We start from the raw sequence: 25,106 nt of genomic DNA, 5'->3' as shown, positions 1-25,106 counted from the left end.
ATTATTTTTTTCAAAAATTTTCAAAAATCATTATTTTCCAGAAAAATAGTTTTTTCTCCGATAATCATTTTTTTCTCAGAAATTATTTTTTTCCCAAAAATCAATTTTTTCCCCGAAAATCGTTTTTACTTCAAAATATTATTTTTTAAAAATTATATTTTTTTCCCGAAAAATCATTTTTTCTTCAAAAAATTGTTTTTCCTCCAAAACCCGTTTTTTTCCCCCAAAATCTGATATTTCCTCGAATAAAACGATATTTGAAAAAACGAGTTTCGAGAACAAGGTATATTCAATATTTTCTTCTACAGAAACGTTTAGAAATACTCAAATAATAATAAATCATAGGATTCTTATTAGTTGTCAAACAAACAAAAAAATATTGGATTCATGAATCCGCGGAATCATGAATTCCAATGACTCATGAATTCGCGGATTCATGATTCCGCTATCCAAACACGTCATAAGATTTCTTTTTAGATCATTAGAGAAAACTTCAAACTAGCCATAAATCAATTGCTTTTTACATTATTTGACCCATAGAAGACGTGAAACAAATTGTGAAAATAAATTACTATATTTTTTGGAACCGGAACCCACACCCCTTTAGTATTTCATAGAAGAACAAATACACTGAGTAGTGAGTACATCTTTCAACAAAAAAAAATACACTGAGTACACGACAATTGACTACAATTGAATGTGTTACTGGCTTTCCGTTTCACCAAATGACTTGGCTCTTGATCTTATAGTTGATTTTATTTAGAGCACGAACAAATACAAATTGTTCGAAAATTCACCATTTTATGAGATAGGAGTCCCACTTAAATTATCTCACTACTTCACACAATAGTTCATTTCTTAGCTATTTCCTCTCTCTCTCTCTCTCTCTATCTATACATATACTGTATATATAATTGTGAGTCCTACCATAAGGTATTGTCAGATAGTCAAACATTTGTATTATACAATTACACCGAAAAAATTGAATGGATCCAACGGTTCCACTGGACCCAGCCTTGTCCTTTATCTGACTCATTCATATTTCCATCTACAATCTATCTTTATTGTCTAAACTTTGTATTTGTGATGGTAACCCACTATTTCAAATGAGTTTATGTCACCCCCACAACATCTATCTAACTACAACTTATGGTAAGTTTTTGAGTCATGCACTTCACATATACCTTTTGGATCATAATTTGAATCAAATTTATTTTTACCATATAATATTGAAATCTTAAGGAAAGGCGTTGATTGTGTTTTTATAGTTCGAAATATGAAATTTGCGTCGAATTTATAATGATGTGATGGCATCAGACACAAATTTGTGTGCAATTCGAATATGTATTAAAATTTGAAGAAAGGGAAAAAGCGCTCAACCCACAACAGATAGGGGAGGGGATTTACATGCGTACGACTTTCTGGTGCGTTACGGATTTATGTAGAGATATGGTATAGTACTATAGTAGACATAGTTATGTGCTAAGATAAAAGAGAACTTATGCATTCAATGGGACTGTTTTGTTTTAGATCATTTCCTGTGGAGTCATATCTATGGAGCTCCCCACATAAATTATGGTGCAACATACAAATCACACACAATTATAAATGCAATTTAAGAGAGATATCTAGACAAAGAAAGAGAAATGGTCTCAAGTCTCGACTGACAAGTCCTAAGATTATTAGTCCTTGAAATGGTCGGTGATCCTACTAGTGAATGGTTGGTCCCTGTTGTTTTTGGACTAGTCTTTCTTGTGTCAACCCTAATTTACTTATTTTTTTTGTTTTTATTTTTGTTGAAATCAAACCAATTTAACTTGACATGTAGTTGTATTATATTCTACATTTGTTTGTTTGTTTTTCTCATGAAAGCAAAGTAGAACACTAATTTGAAGTAAATATATAGTAAAATTTAAAATGTGGTATATTAAATAAAAAAAAAAGTTTTTTTTTTTTTAGAGAGAGAGAGGAGAGATGAAAAAAAATTTTTTTTTTTTTTTTTTAGGTTTAAAGGTCGCCGGCCGGAAATTGGTCGGCCAGCGACCTTCCCGGAGAAGATGATGAGTTGGCAGGTTTTAACGAGGTGGCAGAGAGAGAAAACATGTTGGAGGAGAGAGAAAAGAAATGGAAGAGAGAGAGTAACGGTGTTATAACGGAAGGGGGCCATATGGGCATTTCTCGTAAAGTAGGGGGCTAGGCAGGAAGCTGGTCACAAAGTAGGGGGCCATTAGGGAAATAACCCTAAAATTATTTCTTGGTTACTAAATTTTGTGACAAGACTAACTAGTTCTGATTTTGATCTCAATCGGTAATAGATATAAAAAGACTTTCATCAGAAGCAAGTCCAACAAGCCTATATGTCCCCAGACGACAACTCTCTTTCTGTTCTGACTCGAAAATGAATCCAATGATCAATCTTTTCTTAGCTTGGGACACCTCATTGTGTTTCGTATTTCTAGTTAATAACGTCAATTATCCCTAATATAACTCGTAGCCCAATTGCTTTATTGAATTAAGGTTTGACATAAGAGGTATATTCTTTTTGTACTTGATTTATTACTTTAAAATCATATAACCTATATTTCAAGAATCATATACTAAAATGTATAATAAAATAGATTTTGAAGGATTAGAAGAAGAATTGTTTATTATAAGCGAAAATCTCTCTTTTCTTAAGATAATCGGACGTCTTGTATAGTACAACACAGTTATGATGGATGGCTATTTTACAGGACACAACGACAATACTTTTATCAAAAAGTAATCGAACTTGAAAGTAGGACAATCTCTATCCTAGACGTGAAACAATTTTGAAATGATTTCTACATAATCTCCTCACTTATACTTCGAGTTTCTTATGGTTTGATGTAGACGCAACGGAATTAAAACAAGTTTACTAACGATAAACTAATCCAAATAACAACTAAATAATTGATAAAATAGTTACATACAAGATAATGTTTGAAGGTGAAAAACAAGACAGATTGGACTCCCATTTATAGAGATTTAAACCACTTAAGATAAACTCAGATTAGACTTTTAGATAGCCATAAACTAGAAATAAATATTCTCTAAACAACATCATTTGCATCAAAATTACAATTTAGACTTTCTTCTATCCATGCTTATCTGCTAATACTGAGCCAAACTTTGACCTATTAATGTGATCTGAAATAAAATATCCATCCATGGCTAGAGAATAGACCAGTAGTTTCTCTTTTTGAAGCATTTAGTGATGACAAACAAGAAAGTGGCGGTGGCCGGTGGTGGACCACTACTTGTGGCGTGGCGGCCGCCAAAATGGTCCAAACCACACGAGACTCGAGTGATAGAGAGAGGGCCCACAATTACATTTTACCTATTATACTTGATAAATGAATTTTAATGATTTCAACAAAAAAAAGAAAAATGAGTTTTAATGAGGTCAATCTCAATTTTAAATGAGCTCACAAACAAAATTTCATAAGAATCATATACCAAATTCTAGGAGAGATTGATATATTGTTCCTTCTAGTAAAATATTAACTTGTATTTTCTTAAAATGATATCCAAGCCTTGTAAATTTTTTTATCACCCTAAACAAAAAAAAAAATTCATACTTAAATACAAGTAATTATAAAATAATTGTCGGTGAACTACAACATTTATAAGTATGAAATAAAATTCTTAATACATGGAAACATTTTTTTCAATATATTTTATTTTAGTTTAATCTAAATCTATTTGAAAATGTCCCGCGGGGCACGGACAGTTCTATCATGTGCGTTAAGTGAAGTGTGCATGAGGAAATAGATCTAGCACATTAGAAGAAGTCAATTTTAATTAACAAAAATTGATTTTACAAACCCTCGTCTTAACATGGATTTTACAAACCCGCGTCTTAACATAAGTTCAAACATCTAAACATTCCGAATTAGAATTTGAAACTCTATTGTATCCCCTAAAGACACAAGATGATACACAAATCTTTTCCTTTATAAATTAGAATATTGAAGGTTAATTTATTAAAAATAAAATGAGTTTATAAATGTCTTTAGACGTGTGGTAGAAGAACCCATAGATAAATTCAACCTAAAAAAATATAAAGTTATTATGTGTATGAGAAAAGGCCAATTTTTATGAAAAGTTATCGATAACAAAAGCGATCATTGCTGCATTTACGTTACAAACAAATATCAAAAGTGTCCCTTTTAGGATGTTACGATCCCTTCTACATTTACGTTACGAACAAATATGGGAAGTGTCCCTTTTAGGATGTTGGCACGTTAACATCCAAGACTTGTATTGTTGTTGATTTGGTGGTATAATTAGCCAAAACATTACTTTTTCTAATCTTTTCAAGAATGAACAACTTTTCCTTCAACTTGTTAGATATTTTTAGCGGGCAAACGACCTAGTGAACCACAAATTCACAAAACATACCTCAGTTAATATGTTATCTATTTTCATGTGAAACAAGGAAAGGTTTTAAGGTGGGTAAAGGTGTCTCCCTCAAAGCAAGTCGAAACGGGAGTTTGTGAAGAAATCAAGCTCCTTTAACACTTCTAGAGAGGCGTCTGTAAACTTCTCATAAAGAAATACATCAAACATATGTGCAACAACGTGGCTTACAAATTTTATAAAAAGAATATGTCTTTAAACACCTCTCTTAAATAATATATTTTAATATTTAACTCAGTCTCACAAAAAATTAATAATAAGTATCTTGGTTTGATTATTGATTGTAGAAAAGACCAGTTATTGTGAAAATAAATGATTTTTTTGTTGATATAATGAAATGAAAAGAGAGATGAAAATTAGTTAATAAAAGTTGATTGAGAGATATAGGTCTTGTGGGCGGTTTGGAGTCATTGGACCCCTCCAAAAGGAGTGCAAGTGAACTGAAGTAATTATCAGTTATCTAGATTTCCAACTTGTATTTGTAATAAATGCAAAAAGTCATTCACCAAATCTCAAGTTATTTCTTTGAGTCAATGGCTTCACTTTTAGTTACCTCCTTTCCATTTATATTTTAAGACTTTTTCGAGAACTTTTACTTGTCCACCAAGTCAATACAATCATCCAAAAAACGAGATTTAATCTCTAATCTCCCTGTGTTTGATTTCTTTCTTCATTATCAATTTACTTCTCACGGTGGTGGAAGCAGTTTTATTGGCAGATTGAGCGGTTTTTCACGGTGGTTCATCCATGAATCTGAATTTGAATGGTCTTTAGGACTAATTTTGATGGTATACATGACCTTGATTACTTCCTACCCAATTTAGTGATAGAACACCGGCGAAAGGTCCTCCCTTCGCTGGAACCCTTTCTTGTTTGTTTGTTTTCCTCCTTTAATAATTTCTAGGGTCCCAGATCGTAGTGGTTGCTGTTGCGGTCTTGATGAGAAGGTGGTCGTGGTGTATTATGGTGGTTAGACTATAGTATATGGTGGTGGTGAAGAGTTTGAACGGAAGCGAAGGTGATTTTCCTTCAATGACGGCTATGGATCTTTCGGTTGGGGCTATTTAGTTTAGTTATTATTAGTATAATAAATTTCATTATTTGTAATTCTAGTTAAATAATTTTTTTATTGTCGACCTTAAGGGTCATCTCATTTTCGATCTTCAGGGTCATTTCGTTCTCGATCTTCAGGATTTTTTTGTCGACCTTTAGGGTCTTTTTTTTTTGCGTCTGTGTCACGTCAATTTCTATCCCTTCATGAGGCACTTTACAGTCGAAGGTTCTATGAACTTGTCTTCTGTAACTCTCATGAAGTTGAGGAGAGAAATAAGAATTCTACCGTATATTTTCCTGATTATTATCACTTATGAATGAAAGTATGGTTTGCACTAAAAAAAATACGATCATCCAAAAGGTTAACATTTAGTTCTTGAAGTGGTTAATAGTGTTGACAGGAACTCTAGAATTTTGGAAATCTCGAGTTTGATTCTCAGAGGAACTAGATCCTGATCTATTGAACTTCGGTTATTAAATGTATAGATAGAGAAGTATAGTTGGTTTTAGGGCATAGTTTAGTTGGTCTTTAGATCTGGTCCTGTAATGGTATAAATTGGCAACTATCATGTTCGCGTCTTTGATGTATCAATGCCTTGTAACGACTTTCGTAGTCAATTTCTAGAAAGAAAAATACGATCACTTCAAACATATTTAACTTTCGAAAAGAGAAATAGGACGAATCTATTTTTTACTCTTGGACCTCCTCTCTTTACGCCCCACGTATTTTGTGGGCCACACAACAGATATCCTAAAAGCACATGTTAATAAGACTGGTAGTTGTCAACACTTGGTGGCCCAAATGGTTGAAATTGTTGACCTAAACTCCAAAATCCTAGAGGTCACCGGTTCGATTCCCAGAAGAAGTGAAATCCATGGTTATTGAATTAGGTTATTAATGGTATAATAATGTAATAAGTTTGTCTCTATGTTTACCTAATTTACAAATTTAACCCTCGCTTTTTTATTCTCCTATATATTAAAACAGGTAAGTCTGTTATGGGAGGTGTAAGTCCGACTTTTCATTTTTGTTAGGAGTTTGATAGAGATCACATGCGACAACCGATATAAAATCATCTTCCTGGTAATTTCTCTCTCTATTTTTCTCTCTCGCGATCTCTCAAAATCGATTACACTTTTTCTCTTTTTCTATACTAGGTTTCCGCCGCATCCAACGGACGCGACGGATCCCTCTAGGCTAACGTCGGAGATGACATTGAAATCAAAATTCCTAAGAAGGTTGGGAAATGGAAGAACAATTAGTAATAAAGATGATATCCATTTGGAAAAGAAAATAAAGAAGATAAGGGAGTATAAATAGGGAAGGAATATTGACCAACTCATAGATAAGTTGTAATTTTGGTTGATTTACATTAATACACTTCTATTTCGATTTAATTTACAAGAAGAAGATAAATACCAGTCGTCGGATGTGATCTCTGTCAAACTTCCAATAAAAATAGACGCTCACACTTATCTCTGATGTAACCGACTGACATGTTTTATTATATAGGATGATTTATCATTCTTCTTCACAGGAAAGAAAATAACAAACCAAATTCAGTTTTTTTTTTTTTTAATGCAAGTTTAAAAAAGTGTGATTTATCGGCATTAGCCAAAAAGAATTTATAGTGTTCGTAGGACGCGGCGGACACCTATAATCAGTCAAAGTTACTTGACTAAAAATTGGCCGGAAGCCAAATTTATCTATTGGTAAAAATTGAAGGTCAATTTAGCTAATTACTCACTAATTAGGTAGCAACATAGAATTAACCCTAATTTCAATTTGGAAGTTAGACCACTTTTTTTTTGTTGACAATTTGGAAGTTAGACCACTTAGCTACAATAAAACTTAATGAGGAGAAAAGATAAATGATAATGACCATGAAAAGATAACTTGGCCGCCTTGTTTTTGTTTAATTGTAAACCTCTCATTATCAACTTACTATGCCTATACCCAATATCTTCTTTCAATCTCTCTCCCTCTCTAGATCTCTCTAGTTCAGACTTATTGTTGGAAAGTGAGGAACAAGTTCAAAATAATGGTAAAAGATAGCATTAGAGAATTAATGGTGGTAACCCTATGAAGCATAGTGGTTACTTGAGAAACGCCTTAATAGAAGGAAAAAAAGGTCATGTATGAGCAAATAACATGCAAACTATTTGCAACAAAAATAAAAATAACATTCAAAGAAATGCAGCGTAAACCAGTATGAGGAAAAAAAAAGCAAGCACCGTCGTATGGTTTAAGTGATGTACGCGTACTAAATTTTCATTTTTATGACAGAATATATAATGTTGCACTTTTTAAATTTAGGTGAAATGTTCAATTTTCTATACTGAATTGCGAAATATATTGTACAATCACTTTACTAATTCAGTGCTTAGTGAGCGAAAGAAGAATTGTTCACGTTCAATCTCATCTAAGTATTTCTTCTTAAAATGATTGTATAATACGAGGGCATAACCCGTGTTCGGTACTTTGATGGGCACGGAGATAAGTTTGGGAGGTGTAGTTTCAACCACTGGAGATATGTTTGGGAGGTGTAGTTTTAGTCATTGAAGATGAGAGTATATTTTACAAAAAAAATACACTACTCCCTTATTATATAGATTTGATACAAGTAACATCCCGATTTTTGTAAAATAACTAATTTGCAACTCAAAGTTATTCACCTCCTCAATAAAAGTAGAAATCTATGATCTATTGAACTTGAGTTATTAAGGATGTAAAAATGAAAGAGGTTATGGCACATTCTCAGTGAAAGTAGAAATCTATAAACTATAAAAATCATGAATTTTCACTTTCATTAAAATAGAACTTGAGAACTCATATATCCGGGAACGGGGTGGGTGTCCAATCACTGCGCCAAGTTGGGAAAAAGTGGTTGTAGTAGTTAGGTTTTACTGTTTTACCTAAGACAACCTTGTTGAAGATGCTCTTAGTACATGCATGTCAAATGGGTAGTTTCTCCATGGTGACTTAGGTTTTGAAGTGAGTGTGGGGTAAATTAAGAGATGATGAGAGAGAGAGAGACTCTCTAAATGTCACTTTCTTCCCATAAGGCCTGAAAGCTATGTTGATCTTTCTCCAACACTGGTCTCTCTCTCTCTCTCTCTCTCTCTCTCTCTCTCTCTCTCTCTCTCTCTATCTCTCTCTACTGTCTTCTCATGTCTTCCTTGTAATTTAACTCTGTACGTATATATTGCCAAATTAACATACAAAAAGTCTAACTACTCATTTTTTTTCCAGCACCCCACATAAAGTTGAAAGTTCTTTCTGTATATATAGAAAAGAGAGAACTATTAACCTAATTAGGGTTTTCATTTCACTAAAGTTCTTGTAGTAACAGTTAGAGTGTTCTACTGTTTATGCAACAACCATGAGCCACAATGAAGAAAAAGACGATCACGCTAACGATATGGTCATGCCCGGATTTAGATTTCACCCAACCGAAGAAGAACTCATCGAATTCTACCTCCGTCGAAAAGTCGAAGGAAAACGCTTCAATGTTGAGCTTATTACCTTCCTCGATCTCTATCGATATGACCCGTGGGAGCTTCCTGGTATATACATATATCATCCTTGAGCTTTCTCTAAACTTTGTCACTCTAATATCTCATTTGAATTGTGTTTTCTTTTCAGCTTTGGCAGCAATTGGAGAGAAAGAATGGTTTTTCTATGTACCTAGAGATCGAAAGTATAGAAATGGCGACCGACCTAACCGTGTAACAACTTCTGGGTACTGGAAGGCTACTGGTGCTGATAGGATGATTAGAACTGAGAGTGGTAAGTCAATTGGGCTGAAGAAGACCTTGGTTTTCTACTCTGGTAAGGCTCCTAAAGGCATTAGAACAAGTTGGATAATGAATGAATACCGATTACCACAGCACGAGACCGATCGATACCAAAAGGTACTTCATTTCATATAAGTTTATAAGAGTTTTCATATTTGTGTGTGTGAGAGAGAGAGAAGATGGTTTGGTTTTTGCATAATTTATCATTGCATATGTAGGTCTAGTTCAAGAAAAATTAGGGTTTCTTATTACATCAAATTGTTTGTTCAAATTTGTCCTAAAAAAATCACATAAACTTCTACATAAGTTCATGATTTATGGTTTCGATTCATAGAGAAGTTATTATCTTTTGTTCAATTTTACCTCGTTTTTCGACCGAGGATGCTTACTAATCGATATACTTTTAGGCGGAAATTTCGCTATGCCGTGTATACAAAAGACCAGGAGTACTAGAAGACAGTTCCATTTCTTCTGGTCCATCTTCATCTAGAGGAAAACTCCCTCAGGCAGATCATAAGAAACAAGGAACCCTAGCTCATAATTCACCGACGAACATCCAATACTCACCATCACCATTGGAGTTAGAAAAGGAACATGAAACTGAGGGTGGGAGTAGTAGTACTAGTACCGATAAATGGGTGCCTATTCGACTATCAAATGATCAATCTTACAGTCCTATAACTCATCCAACCACCTCTCTACCTCCACCACCACCACCACCGGTTTTAACCGAAGAACACGAAACACTTCTTAGTCATCCGAAACAAGTCGAATCCTCTCTTGTCTCACCAAATTTTACCACCCTCTTCACTTGCTCACCTTCTTTGCCAATTCCTTCCGTCGATGATCTCCATAGAATAATACACTATCAACAAGCTTATACCCATCAACAATTACAACAAACTCAACAACAACAACAACAACAACCACAAGAAGATTCACAAAATTTTGCTCATCAAAATCCTACCCATTTCTTGCAGTTACCTCCTGATCAACAACAACAATTACTAGCACTAAATACGGTACGGAATTCGTCCCCAAGGCAGACATTTCAGGACAAATTATGGGAATGGAATCTCATCCCAGAAGCAAATAAAGACTATAACAACAATGATGATCACTTTAAGTGATCAAATTGGGGTACAATATAGTTAGTTAAAACTAGTTCTATATTAATCCATGACATTTGGGATACTACTTCTTTTTAAGTGAATTGCATCTTCTTTTTAGACTACTACTTAAAGCTAGATTATAAAATTAGAATGAATTTTATTTCATCATATTCCTTAATGGTTGCTATGGTAATTGATGATAACCTAAGTTGATTAGACCTAATTCAATGAAGTACTACTGCAATGTTGTATACTGACACATGATCCTAAAACATAGTTCATGCAAAATCCGTGATATCTATTAATTGACATTTATTTCTTGTCTTCTTCTTGATTTGAGTACTGCAAGTCTTGCAAGAGTTTCTTGTTGGCATTCAATTCATATGTATACAAAACGGTTGATTGTTTCCACTATGCATCTACTGTTAAAGATCTTCAAAAACAAAACTAGGGCTAATTTTTCCTAATGATCTTATCTCCAAAAACCTAATTACTACCTCCCCTTTGATTGTTTGTGTTACTAAAAATTTATTCAAATGAACTTTTATATATACATAAACACCTTTTTTGGGAAATTATATTGATAGTCATCTTAGCTTTTATGTATATCCTAAAAGATAATTACTGTGGAAGAAAGAGGAAATTGAATGATTTTCTAGGGTTTAGAAAATGTGATTTGGTTGGGACTGACAAAGTAAGAATTGGTCTAGCAATCATGAAGTTGTGACATTCTGATCAAGCTAAAACTGGAATAAATTTTGTTTCATACATCAATGAGAATTTTGATGTGGGTGATTGATATTTGATATGGAAATTACCATTTTTGTTCATCATGTACTTTTTGCAGTAATTATAAAATTCTTCTTTGTGTTTGACTTCTCTCAAATGGTTGTAAGGGTAAAAAACCAATAAAGGAGCAAGTCTTATTGTCTTTGGTGTTAGGAGTTCTAACAAATGCTTGGATAACTCCAAAGTAGAAATGTAAACTTTTCGTTTTGTATTGCAACATAATCTAAGGTTCGTGAGACATGTATCAGGGAAAATCAGGGATAGGCGAGAGGTGGATCGGCCCCTTGAACTCAAAATGTTAATGACTTTTCCCGAGCGACTTTAATATATCCATTATCCATTTGAGGAAGGACTATATAAGTCTCATATTTATAAAGGAAATGCTAGAATCACAAAATATTTTGATAAAAGAAGTTGTCCAACTGATGTGGCGGTTGTGATTTGAAAGTTTGACTAGATTGGGCCGCCACATCAGTTGACAACTTCTTTTGTCAAAATCCTTTGTGATTATAGCGTTTCCGTATTTATAACATCAATAATATTGTGATACAACCTCACAACTGCAAAGATCTGATCTATTTTTTGAACCCTAAAATCCACATTTTGAAATGCAAGAGGGAGAGCCGTGGAGCTACAGCCATTCTATAATCTACATCCTAGAATTTAGAGAGAGAAGAAAATATTTCTTGAGCCACAGAATAATACCCTGTGTGGGCATTATGACAAGTCGTAGGTTGTAGTCGGTAGGAAGGTCCAAACTAGATAGAGAAAGTCAAATAATTGAGCAGAGCATGCAACCCTTTAAAAAACCAAACCTTTTTGCTTGACCTTTAACAAAAAAAAAACCTTTTTGCTTGTGTTTGGCAGTTTGCTCATCTTCTTTACCCTTTCCATGAATAATATTTACAAGGTCCATGAACCCCTTTCTTATCCAAAAATGTTCCCCTGGGAACAAGAAAAATCAGACAACTTCTAGACAAAAAATCTTACTTGGGTTGTCGTGATTCGTGCTTTCGATGATTCCGATCCACGAAAAAGCGATATACGACAAATTACATAACAGTTCTGTAAGGAGCCTGACTAGCTTTTCTTGTTCTCAAACATTACTCTTTCTTATCTCTCAACATCAAAATGGTTTAGTCCTATTTTGGTTAAATCAAACATTACTCTTTCTTATCTCTCAACATCAAAATGGTTTAGTCCTATTTTGGTTAAAACTAAAAGAAAGTACTTGCACGATTAGAACCTTAGAATCTTAACAAAAAAAAAAAATCAGAACCTTAGAAGCTCCTTCAACTTTATGGTATGAAAGGAAAGAACTCCTTCAACTTTATGGTATGAAAGGAAAAAAACAAAAAATAGTTATACAACACGATAAGGTTTATGCCAAAGCCGATATAGAATCAATAAGAAACCCTAAATCCGTCTCATTGTGTTTGGATTAAGTCTTTTATAACTTATAAAATATTGTTCCAAACTCCCAAAGATCACATTATACAACATGGAAATAGCAATCTTGAACAAGACTAATGAAGGAAAAGAAAAGTTGTTATATTGATAAGCAAACACTTTTGACTTCAACAAAGTTTCGACCTATGAGAGCAACAAAATTTGAGGATCGTATATACAGATGATAAAATAAACAATACATTCTTACTAGCGAGTTAGACGATACATGTTTGTTTGTGTTCTTTTAACCATGATGAAGTTGCAACACTAACTTCATTTGCTAAGCAATCTATCGAAAGAAAACTCACTGGTTGATGATAAATAATAAGCTTTAACGACTAAGAAGACGTACCAAATTTTGGGCTCTCGAGAGACATAGATAAATAGTTGACTGATCATTCAGGGACGGTTCTCTTGTCAGAGGAAGTTCTCTCATGCGTCCTTCCAGTTGATTGACTACTCTTAGCACCACCACTTGCCTTCTTCTGAATAAATCGCTGCATTATTCGGATTGGAATCCCACCTAAATCGAAGTCTTCTTTCAATGATTTGATTAGAAATCTTATCTCAGTCTCCGGTAGTTGAGTCTTTCCACTTATAAAAGCCACGAAAGTTGGAGGTCGGGCCTTGACTTGTGTGAAGTACTTGATTTTCGGTTGTGATCCTTGGTCTTTCCAAGAATGCCTGCTCATAACCTGAAGAAGAATCAACAAAATCAGATTTATATGCAAGTTAAATAGCATAAAGTTGTGTTTGATTTTTTAACAATCTGAAATCTGATACGGAATATGATCCGAGTATAATCAGTTGTTATGTGCGGTCTGATCAGTCTCATTCAGTTAGATCTTAAGAAAAGGCAATCTGGCAAGACGACTTGGTTTAAGACCTGATTTTACTAAAGAGAAAAATGTATACAAAAATTCATATTATACGCGTACCCATAAAGAAAATTCAGACTTTAATTAAAAATCCATTAATTAAACTTTCGCACCCTAATCTTATTACAAATTATCCAAATCAAACATTTGTATTGACATTATGAACAAACCTTGCGAAGCCAGCGGTTTAGACGGGCTGTTGACAACCTTAAACACCATTTTTCATATGTTTCCATGACTTGACGCATGATCGCCATTCGTCCCTTTCCTTCTAATGCCGATACAAAAACAACAGGTATTCCTGTTACCTGGCAAAATACGGGTTTGAACAACAACTCAGGTCTTGTTTCTAATCAATCTAACATTACAGTGTAAAAGGAATAGAGAAAATCACAAAAAAGTGCAGCATCTAAAGGGGAATAGTTGATATACATAAACATACCAAATCTTATAGGTTTCCGTATGGATTGAGACGAGAAAGGGTTGTCACCCATTCTCTCCTATTTTATGGGATTATAAGATGATCATCAGGGTTTTCCATAACTTATGTCGATCCAAAGCTTTTTACGAGTGAGTAAAGCTCTATGTAGTTAAAATTGACTAACCTGTGGTATAACGGTTTGAATTTCTTCTGGCACAGCTTTGATGACCTTCTCATATAACTTTGCATTTTGTTTCCCTCTTAAAAGATCCATCTTGTTCACAATCACAACCAAACCACGACCTTCTTCCACTGCTCGCCTGGCGATAACGACTTCAGCATGCTTCATGCTACTCCTGGCTTTGGCTATCTATTTCAAAACAGGCAAATTTTGATTTTTATATTGGAAATTTAATCCATTACTTCTAGAGTAAAAAGAATTTGAATTTTCTATTTTACTTCGACATTTATACAATCCTTGAGGATGCGCTAGTAATTGGATAGAGAGACATATTGCTTATGTATGTATAAAAGTAGAATTATGCTAACCTCATCAGCATCAAGAACCAAAGCGATGACATGGGCCCTCATGATACTTTTTCTGGACTGCATGACGCTCAGGGAAGCTGGTCCTTTCTCCTGATCTGATCTTTGCAACCAACCTGCTGTGTCAACCTGAGCAATAAACACCAATCTAATCACATAAACTAAGCCTCAGATAAAACATATGATGCTTCCCAAAAGGTCTTAATTACGGAAATTACAAATTGTCCATTCAATAAATAAATTAAATTGCATACGGAGAAAAGGACACCAAGGCGACAAAATTGTACCTTTTACCAATGAGACAATTAGAATGGTCTAAAATGCAATTTTAAGTATCAGATACTGATTCTTTTTTTATAGAAAATAGAAGTCCTTGTAGAAATGACTTGTTTAAGCATGCTTAAGAAAAGATATCCATAGAGACGATATTGACGTACTCCGACATATCTAATACAGTAGTAATTTTAAATTTGACAGAATATTATATTACAAGCAGAAAACAGAAGAAGCTTGCAATTGTACCAAATATATGGTTCTCCCTTGGAATTGGAACTCAGCTCTAACTGAATCTCTCGTTAAGCCGGCTTCAGGTCCCACCAGAACACGGTCTTGCTGTAACAAGGCATTCAGAAGTGTAGACTTCCCAACATTGGGTCGTCCTACAATAGCCAACTGCAAAGGTAACTTAGACTCCTCAACCTCGGCAGAGCTATTTTCCTCCTGATTAGCCTTCTCTAAGATAAGGAAGAAACAAGAACAGAAAAAATTAGAGGATGCCAACAGAAACCTCCAGATCCATGAAAGAATGCTAGTCCAAATTTAACATAAAGATGCACCAAATATTCTACTTTAATTACAAATCTGCCCAACAAGTCGACAACAAAAAGGGTTTATCTCAATCAGAGAGAACAGAAACTAAAATAAACGCCTACCATTTAAGACACGAAGCATATAGTCCTCAAGCAAAGGGCGAAGAGCTTCATATAGATCTATCATTCCCTGACCAGTTTCAGCAGATATTGCAATAGGATCTCCATATCCCAGTCTATAGGCTTCCCCAGCAGCCGAGCTAAGGAAACCTCGGTGATCATCAAGTGATTCAGATTTATTCATTACAAGAATAGTACTGATTCCAGAAGCGTGCTTGCGCATCCACTTCCCAACCTCCATATCCAGGGGTTGTAATCCATCTCTGGTGGAAGAATAGACACCAGAAATATTAGAGAAACCCAAGAACATATCGACAAAGATAAAATCTGTATTTCACTTAACGAAATAAATAGCAAACAAATTTAAAAAAATGAAGAAAATCTTGACAGAAACTAACCTCACATCTATTAAGAACAATGCAAATTGAGATCTTGCAAGCACATTTCCAGTCATTCCTGCAGTCCTATCGAGAATACTACCTGTAGTAGCTGCTGTTTCCAAACCCGCTGAATCTAATACCCTAAACCGCAAATCACCCAACTTGGCAATTCCTTCTCGTATGTCTCGAGTGACATGGTCATCTGGGGTGTTGTAAACAAGAGCTTCTCTCCTTCGTATAAAACTACAAGCACGGCAAGATACATTGGATAAAAAGAAAATCCACATTCACAGAAGTGCTCAAAAAAGTTGAGGTAAGTGTCTATAGTCAACATCTCATGAAGGCATAAGAACAATTCGTCATGTTATCTTACCGGTTAAACAATGCAGATTTTCCAACATTTGGACGTCCAACAATAATAACCGTTGGAAGCAGCTCAGCGTCAATCTTACTGAACTCCACTACTGATTTTTTACGAGCAGCACCTTTAACTTTTCTTTCGTCAGCATGCTTACGATCATTAGAAGATAACACAGGTTTTTTGGAATTACTTTTTATATCATTATGCGGGAGAGAATCAATAACAACATCTTCTATAACAACATCATCGGTAATTGATTCAGACATCGTTGGCTCTGCTTTGGCTAGTCCACAAAATCCAACAGTTCCTGGATATCTCCACGAACATAATGTGTTCAACCCAAGGGCTGAATCCGATGACAATCCTGAAATGCACATGCAATCAGATGACCGACGGAATCGAATTACCATGATAGATAATATTTCAAAGAAAGGCATGAATAGATATGAGTTATATCCGTTACCATATGCAAGAGGTTTCCGAATATTACTAATAGAAGGAGAGGACTTTGTTATTAGATCTGATCGTGTCCAAAACTTTCCAGCAATTCTTGTGTTGTTAGTCCTATTGTTGCTTAGGAAACCAGAAGAACCATAAGTTCGAGCTAGAATAACTCGAACCCAGGAACGAGCCATCCCAGATTAGAAATATCACGGCAACCCAAAAATAAGAAAATGTCCAAGTTCTTTCACTCACATATTGGCTAATACCTGTCAATCTGCAAACATAGTTAAATAAAGGACTAACATATATGACTAGATCTATACACAGGTTAAAATATAGAAGCACACATGAAAGAAATAAGCATATAATAATCCTAGAACATAAATTTTGCATATTTGAGCTTCAACTCTCATTTATTATTCTTTTTCGTTCATAATAATAATTAGGCGAAATAAGTATAAGTGAAAAAGAACAGATTTTCACGTCGTGATTAACAATGGGGAACTTGTAATTGAAAAATCAACTTAAGATAGAGTTGGTCTGTATTAATTTGCTACCAACCCAAGCCAACAACAAACTTTATAAATTGCTTTATTATCAATTCATTTTGAACCAACAAATAATAATGTGTATACCATTAATATACAACTAACTTTCAAAAATCAGCCACTTGATCAATCACAGCACAGACTCCACTACCATTAACAGAATTCCCTGGGTTTCTTTGAGGGGTTGTTTTTTTTTATTTTCAACCATGGGTTCACTTTTTCATAGACTAGCTAATAAGTTAGCAACCTATTTCCGGCTCAAACTATCTTCTCCTTCCACACCTTCTGGTTGAGGCATTTCATCAAACATCTTAATAGCAATTAATGATTTACAAGTTCCAACCCCAAATAACATATTTTTAAGCTCTGGGTCTCATTGAATGGGCAAATTATACTGTCCATACACCTTTCCTCATCAAAATGACAGAAGAAAATTCATGGGTTGTCTTTCGTGGGTTAAGACCCTTAAGTGAAGTATAAGTAAACTGAGTTCTTTGGCAACCCAAAACAGAGTAAAGAGAGGGAGAAGAGTAGAGAGAGAAAGTAATACCTGTGTTAGAGATGATTATGAAGAAGGTGAAAATGAATTTGTCTGATGAAGAAGATAACCTAGAAGTTATTGAGACTGTTACTGAAAATTTCCAAGACTTCATGTGTTTGCTATGGAAACTCCATTTGGCCCCTTAGATTTGACCTACTGGCTATTTGGGCTATAAATTTGTCTGGCTGGTCGTTTTGGCCCCTACTAACCAAACATGTCACGTAAAAAGGTTAACTTTAGTTTTTATTTTTCAGAATTACCCCTTTCATTTCTCCCTTTCCCTATCATTTCTCTCGCTCGCGGTTACCTCGGCCGCATCGGGTCAGTAACCTTTGCCTCCCGCAACCAACCCTTTTTTTCTTCTTCTCTTTATTGTCAATCATTGAGGACTTCATCAATGAGGCAATGAGCGTTCACATAATTCAAAACTATGGTTGACAAACACATTAAATTTAATGGAGGTGAGTCATAACATCTTTATTCTCTGTATTTAACCATATCATTTTCATACAAATTTATAACACTTAATACGTGTTTACGGAGATTCATTATTTCAGAACGAAACACATACAAAATATATGTAAGGTGAAATGGTGGATTTTTCAAACTTATAGATTTTTTGTACATTAAATGAAAAATCTTTATGTGTTTACCCAATTGAGCCGCCACACTTAAGATTGAGACCATGTTTATTTATTTTTATGAACGGGCTCATATTTATTTGAAATCTATATAATAATACAGAAGGAAATTGTGCTGACTGAGACAAATCCCTTTTTTTAATTATAGGTATTGTCTATGAGTCCTTCGTAATTTATAATATGGTCCTTCGTCTAATATAATCAATGCAATTAACGTAGATTATGAATCTTTATATTTCTATTTTTGAACAAAGTGTTATGGGTTATCTATATATATATTTTGTAGTTGAAGAATCTGAGATGTTTTCAGAGCCATAGATGAATGATTCTTATTAAGTTAAAGAAAAACTTTTAAAGCTACCTATTATATTATTCATATAATTTCTTCTTTTCCCCCGGTAAAATAAGATATCAACCTACTAACAATAATATTACTCGTGTCGGAGACACAGGCTATACCATAGTCTTCTTTGTGATACAAATCGGTAAATGACACATCAAATTACCTCAATTGTCGAGTGAAAATACTATGATTCGTTTCATCAAAAAAAGAAGGTAGGAGTAATATCATTTGAGCGGGGCACCGGGGCCCATGGACCCTAATTAGAAGGGAGCAACTACATGCACCCGACAAAATTCTTGTTTGCTTCGGGTGCCTATTACCACCCAGTACGGGCGTGGTGCCTGCTGGGAGGCACTCAGTCCGTACCCAACTTCTTTTTTACTTCTTCTTCCCTTTTTCTTCACCATCTTCTTAACCTCTTCTCATTCGAATCATCATCATGGAAACAACTTTGTTTCCAAACCCATCATCATCAACCTATAAAGAAGAGTCGGAGAGAAAAAAAAATCTTGTTTTAGAGAGAGATAAAGTAAAACTACCACATAAAGAACTTTGATCCCAATCCAACTTTGATATGTGAAATGAGTTAGATAGAGAAAAACATTGGTTCCAAACCTTTGATCCAAAGCCACCTTTAAAAGTTCTCTCGCACCACTGCTTTCGGCTTGGTCAGTCCAAGACGTAACTTAAGCTTTCGAACTGACTAGCCCGAAAGCCAAAGCAATGGGTCGGACTGGATAGTCCAAAACTTTTGGGACTGATTTTAGTCTGCATGTCTGCTTTGGGCTTCAGAGACTTTTATACCTGAGTGCCAACATATTTTTTCAGTCAACGAAGATTTGACCTTACTCAATCTCTTCCACCGGGTGCTAACAATAATTTTTGGGTGCGCCACCCTTGGTTGGAGTGGCAAGAGGTATAATCTTCCAGCTTAAAAATCAAGGGTTCGATGGAACAATTCAAAAAAAAAAAAAATTTCGGGTGTCTTTAGCCGCTCCCTAATTAGAACTCACAAACCTATAAATTCCAGCTGTCGAAATATGATTTGTTGATAAAAGCAAATGGACCCCACAAGTGGGTCCATGATTGAGCACTAAAAATGATCCGGTTTTTCTCTCTAAAAAACGATAAACGCTAGTAGTATATTATTACGATTCACGGGTTTAGACAGAGAGTGAGAATTTCTAGCAAGAAAGATTGTCCTTGCAAAATGAATCCTCTCTCTCTCTCTAAATAATCTCTAAAGATGAGAAGTACAGATTTCAACCGAATTTTTCGTTTCTTTAAAGATTAAGGCAATCTCTTAAACCCTAATTTATCTCCTTTTTCTATTTTAGGTTTTAGGTCAAAATATTATCCTCCAAATATTCGTTAAAGCTTCTGTTTTTTAGGTTTTTCTCTGTTTTTTTCAGATTCTCTCTCTCTTCTCTCTCTCTAGTTTTCTCTCTCTATCTCTCTATTTCCTTCAGTCTTGGAATGGAAGGAGGAGCATCAGGGTTTCCTTTTCCTCGAACAGTTGAAGAGGTTTTCAAGGATTTTAAAGGTAGACGTGCCGGATTACTCATCGCTCTCACCACTGGTTCGTTTACTCTCTCTCTCTCTCTTTCTTTCTGCTACTAAATTCATCTTTTTTTTTGTAATTCATCACTTTTGCTTGACAATTACGCTTTGATAATTTTTGTTTTGTAGATGTTGAGAATTTTTATGCACAATGCGATCCTGGTGAGTTATTCTTCAGCAATTCATGTTTTTAGGGCTTTTGAGTTGTGCTTCTTGTTGTTCCTGATTGTTTCAACTATACAAAATTAGGTTTAGGTTTAGACAAATTCTGTTTAAATTGTGAGCTAATTGATACTTTTTGGTTGTTTTCTTTTCATCAAATTTTATGGGTTAAGTTTGATTTTTCCGGTTTCCCCAATTCTGTTTGTTATAAGTTCTGAAAGTGATTGGATATTGGCTAAGCTTGTAAAACTACTCTTGGTGAGTTGACCTTGACTTTTAAGGGTTTGTAGTCTTTCAGAAAAAAAACAAATCTTTGATCAGACTCGAGGGAAGTTTAGTTTCTTACCATTGACTCTCAGAATGATTTGGTCAAGCTCAGATGGGGTAGCATCAATTTGGGCAGGCGGTCAATTTATCATCTTTTTCTTTTGTAAATGGAAAAATTACGCATTGAGCAGTGGCACAAGGTTATATATTTGAACAGTGAATGAGTTCGAACTAAAATAACGTGGAAGTATAAGTATGTACGGCCGGAATACTGCCACAAAGGTACAACTGTACAAGGAAACCCCAGAAAAAGAAAAAATGAAAACAACAACAGAAATTAGTACGCACTAAGAGTCGATGTTTTCTAATCAAGAGTGAAGATTGCTCGAACTGACATCATACCGACACTAGCTTAAAGGCCATTTAGAATAGATAAGGAGAAAGAAAGATGTTGTAATTCTGTTTTTGAAACTTTTTAATTTTTGTTTATTATCTTAGATATCATTCTTTTTGCTAATTCTTTGGGGATTTATGTTGATAATTAAGGTCCAGTTTTTATTAGACCCGTTCCCCCTTGTTAAGCTCTTTTTCTGTTAATTTAATCAAATCGTTTGCAAAATTAAATAGGAATTAGAAATATATTTGAATAAGGGAAAAATCCATTCCATTTCAACTGTCTGCCAGAACCTAAGGGGAACTTGGTTGATTTTTTTTTCTTTTATAAAAATGTTGCATTGATGTTTAGATAGGTTGTGGGATTTTCAGTTTTCAAGAGGTCACTTTCAGTGTTAATTTTATATGTTTTAGTTTTGTTTGACTTCTTAAAAACTTATTTTGTTCTATTTGAATAATCATATCTGTTATGTGTAGTCGATTGATGTAGAGTATCTTGAATATTGTCTGAAACACTGATCATTTGCTTTCAGAGAAGGAGAACTTGTGTCTGTTTGGCTACCGGAATGAAACTTGGCAAGTTAACATTCCAGTTGAGGAAGTGCCTCCTGAGATTCCCGAGCCAGCACTGGGAATAAATTTTGCTAGGGACGGGATGGAAATGAAGGACTGGTTATCATTGGTTGCAGTTCATAGTGATGCATGGTTAATGGCTGTTGCATTCTACTTTGGCGCACGCTTTGGGTTTGAGAACAAAGATAGGTAAGAATCTAGTTTAAAAATAGCTTAATGAATAATGACTATGCTTTGTTGTATCTTATGTTTGTTGAACATGAAATTTGTCATATTTTTTCCCATCAGCAATACTGTCTTAGGTGAAGTTGAACTTTGCTTTCATATAGTCATATTTACAGTCAAGTTAGGGCTGGAACAATGTCCAAACTAGCCCATGGGTGGTCTTACCCATTGACTGATGGACTTATACTACCTACCGGACCTTCATGATTTAATGGATCAATCTCAGGGTTTTGGAGCCTGCTCGAGTACCAGACCTGAATAAGCTTGTTTAGTTATCTGAGCCTTTTGTCAACTACCAGTTTGGGTTTCCTTGACAGCTTATATATACTTTTGTACTTGCTAGTTTGCTATGTTTTCTAACCCTAATGTTTGTGAATCTTAAATCTCAAATATCCGCCTGTCTGCCTTTACGTTCACTTAAGCCCTAAATTCTAGAACGACCCTAATCTTCACTTATAAAACCTATATTTAGAACCTTAGGTTATTTTCCTTGTTTTGAAAAAATCCTAAATTATATAACAACCTTCACCTTCCCCTCCACTCCACATGTCCCATTTTTCCACCTATGTAGCTGGACTCCGGAGTAACTGCGGCTCGAGCCCAATCTGGGTAACTCACTCGATTTCCCCTCGACCCCCCTCTTTTTTTTCTTGTTCTTTATCTCTTTCCTTCGCACGATCGGGCGAGATAGGGGAAGCACTCATTATGTTATATCATCAGGGTAATGATCCACCAACCTGCTAGTTCTTTTTATGAGGCACAAACAGGAGAATTTGTCCTGGAAGCGGAAGAACTGCTGAAACTCTGCGAAACCCTCACAAGGGTTTATGTACAAAGAACGGGCAATCCCTTATGGGTTGTATCCGAAGTCATGGAAAGGGATGTTTTTATATTTCCCTCCATTCTCTGTTGTTTGTCTGTGTGTGTTTGTATTGCGTATATAAGTATGCATATATAATATGTAGTGGGCCAAGTTGCCGAGTAACTATAACTGAAAGGAAGGGGAAGAAGGAGAGAACGACAACAATAACTGGCCTGTATCTTATTCTCTCTCTCTCTCTCTCCCTCTCTCTCTCTCTCTCTCTCTCTCTATATATATATATATATATATATATATATATATATATATATATATATATATATACATATATATAAATATATAATTACATGATAATTTTCATGTTGACAGTACATGAATTTGATAAGATAGAGTATGGATTAAATATGTGAATGTGAGAGATAGGGTATTGAGCTTTGAGCCCCTCACCCCATGGTACCAAGGAGCTTACCGAGTTGGTAAACAGCTTTACCTATTTGACCAGTTTTGGATCACTGGAGAACGTAAAATGAACAACTCATTGAGTAATCATAAGCAAAAATAGAATTACGTCCAGTCTCTACATTTCAAAGAGATACTTGCTTAAACTAATAAAACAAATTTGGCATCATTTTAACTAATGAAGTAGAAGCTTGACATGTAATTCCAGCATATTCGCCAACGGGGTGACGTCTACCCTATGCAGTTGGGCTCGAGACCCAGTCCCAAATCAGCTAGGGCCTAATTCCCAAATTTATTTCGAACATGAATTCTAGATCATTGTTCATGTTACATACAGCTAGAATACCTGCATGTAGCCTTACAAGTATGTTAAATATCCCTTTCGGATCTACCGTGTATTTACAACAAAATGAAGTGTAACCGTGGCCTTCAAGCTACCAGAAGACATACAACAGTAATAAGATGAAGTTATGTTGTTAAACTGCTAGTTGGTCCATGGAAACTTGCAATTAGTACCAAATAGCTTTGCATTGCTAAGATTTCATGTCTTTTTGTATTGCTATTTTTTTTATCAAGAGTTCTGGTAGTTGCCTGTGTTACTGTACTAGTTATGTGAGAAATTGGGATTCATATCATGTGTCCACGTTGGTCATCAAACTCTGCTTTCTTGATCTGTTGATGATTATTCTCAAATCGTATGCATGTAGTAAAGTACACTGAATAAGTATATGTATTAGTTTTATATCTCATGTAATCCTTTAAATGCAGGATAATCTATTTTCTTAAAAACCTCTTTATCATAATTAATATAATTCGCGTAGTTCATAAATCATTGAAGGGTCCAATAAATTCAGTCCAGATCAAAGTTATAATAGCAAATAGAATTTGATTCTTTTTGTTTTGAATTATCCATTACAGAAGGAAACTCTTCAATATGATAAACGATCTTCCAACCTTATTTGAGATTGTGTCTGGAAAGAAGCAAGCAAGCGAGAAATCAACAGTCACACCCAACAGCTCAAACAGAAACAAATCAAATGTGAAGATGGTAACTAAAATTTTATAATTTTTCTTCTTCTCTTTATCATCTCTTAGAATCTGTTTTATATGTTCTAAGCATTTGATTCTTGGCATAATTCTCTGCCCATTGCTGTTTTTCAGCAACAGAGACAACCTGAACCTCCGATTCGTGGCCCGAGAATGCCACCCCAAGAGCAAGAAGAAGAGGACAATGAGAGCGGCGAAGGTGAAGATGATGAACAAGGAGCCACTTGTGGAGCCTGTGGAGATAGTACTTCCAACGATGATTTCTGGATCTGCTGTGATGTTTGCGAGGTTTGGTTTCACGGTGCCTGCGTAAAAATCACACCTGCAAAAGCAGAGCACATCAAGCATTACAAATGTCCGGCTTGTAGCAATAAGAGAGCACGAGTCTGAAACGAACAGGTTTTGGGGAAACAGTAAGAGTCAAATGGTCATAGAAGACAAACATCTCGAATTGGTTTCAGGTTCTGTTTTGTGCATAACTTGTTTGGAATTGGACCCTTTTTCCGGCAATGTGTGTTCCGGTTTTTGGTCCAGGATTTTTGATAACTAAATCAGTCATTAGGTTTTGAACAACAGGAATTAGGTTGAATGATCTTGTTCTTAACAGGATGAATATTTGAACCCCTTGGAAGATGCTGGATTTAGTTATTTAGTTGTTAAATTGTTTACATGTTTCAGGAATTGTCTGGGATATTCTCTACTTTTGTCTTAGCGGTGAACAAAAGTTGACCTAGTTTCATATATTTCATGCTCTATTAACAATGTCTGTGGATTCAAATCCCATCTTATCATTGTCTGTTTTTGTTTTTCAGATCAATATTTCTAAAGCCATTCTTGCTTAGAAGAATCTTTAGGTCCGTTTGATACGTGTGAATATTTGATGTGCATACACATTTTTCTATGGGGAAAGTTGGACACTTTTAACTT

General features: G+C 34.9%; 3 protein-coding genes across 5 annotated transcripts; 2 read left to right on the top strand and 1 right to left on the bottom strand.

The window, feature by feature from the left end:
- Positions 1 to 8,540: 8,540 nt before the first annotated feature.
- Positions 8,541 to 10,631, top strand: LOC147539992 (uncharacterized). The gene is made up of 3 exons (XM_086644339.1): positions 8,541 to 9,060; positions 9,140 to 9,408; positions 9,699 to 10,631. Exons 1-3 carry the CDS (start codon positions 8,877 to 8,879, stop codon positions 10,419 to 10,421), a joined length of 1,176 nt encoding a protein of 391 aa, XP_086500465.1. The 5' UTR covers positions 8,541 to 8,876; the 3' UTR covers positions 10,422 to 10,631.
- Positions 10,632 to 12,722: 2,091 nt separating this feature from the next.
- On the bottom strand, positions 12,723 to 18,042 carry LOC147539991 (GTP-binding protein). 2 transcript variants are annotated; one of them, XM_086640547.1, is made up of 10 exons: positions 17,699 to 18,042; positions 16,620 to 16,874; positions 16,169 to 16,520; positions 15,814 to 16,038; positions 15,419 to 15,678; positions 15,009 to 15,220; positions 14,490 to 14,615; positions 14,125 to 14,310; positions 13,690 to 13,827; positions 12,723 to 13,336 (listed from the first exon to the last, which is right to left on the bottom strand). In XM_086640547.1, exons 2-10 carry the CDS (start codon positions 16,789 to 16,791, stop codon positions 13,037 to 13,039), a joined length of 1,971 nt encoding a protein of 656 aa, XP_086496673.1. In that variant the 5' UTR covers positions 16,792 to 16,874; positions 17,699 to 18,042; the 3' UTR covers positions 12,723 to 13,036. The 2 variants fall into 2 exon arrangements, with proteins under 2 accessions (XP_086496673.1, XP_086496674.1); XM_086640548.1 differs by having other exon boundaries at positions 16,620 to 16,866; positions 17,699 to 17,855.
- Positions 18,043 to 19,758: 1,716 nt separating this feature from the next.
- Positions 19,759 to 24,941, top strand: LOC147539990 (PHD finger protein ALFIN-LIKE 3-like). 2 transcript variants are annotated; one of them, XM_086639886.1, is made up of 6 exons: positions 19,759 to 19,968; positions 20,086 to 20,252; positions 20,363 to 20,395; positions 21,589 to 21,817; positions 24,051 to 24,180; positions 24,294 to 24,941. In XM_086639886.1, exons 2-6 carry the CDS (start codon positions 20,150 to 20,152, stop codon positions 24,567 to 24,569), a joined length of 771 nt encoding a protein of 256 aa, XP_086496012.1. In that variant the 5' UTR covers positions 19,759 to 19,968; positions 20,086 to 20,149; the 3' UTR covers positions 24,570 to 24,941. The 2 variants fall into 2 exon arrangements, with proteins under 2 accessions (XP_086496012.1, XP_086496013.1); XM_086639887.1 differs by having other exon boundaries at positions 19,800 to 19,968; positions 20,065 to 20,252.
- Positions 24,942 to 25,106: the final 165 nt, after the last annotated feature.

This window comes from Eschscholzia californica, unplaced genomic scaffold (assembly GCF_041429995.1).
Source record: "Eschscholzia californica isolate CP2 unplaced genomic scaffold, dmEscCali1.0.p SCAF_5, whole genome shotgun sequence".
Taxonomy (NCBI): Eukaryota; Viridiplantae; Streptophyta; class Magnoliopsida; order Ranunculales; family Papaveraceae; genus Eschscholzia; species Eschscholzia californica.
This window is presented reverse-complemented; position numbering and strand designations above follow the sequence as displayed.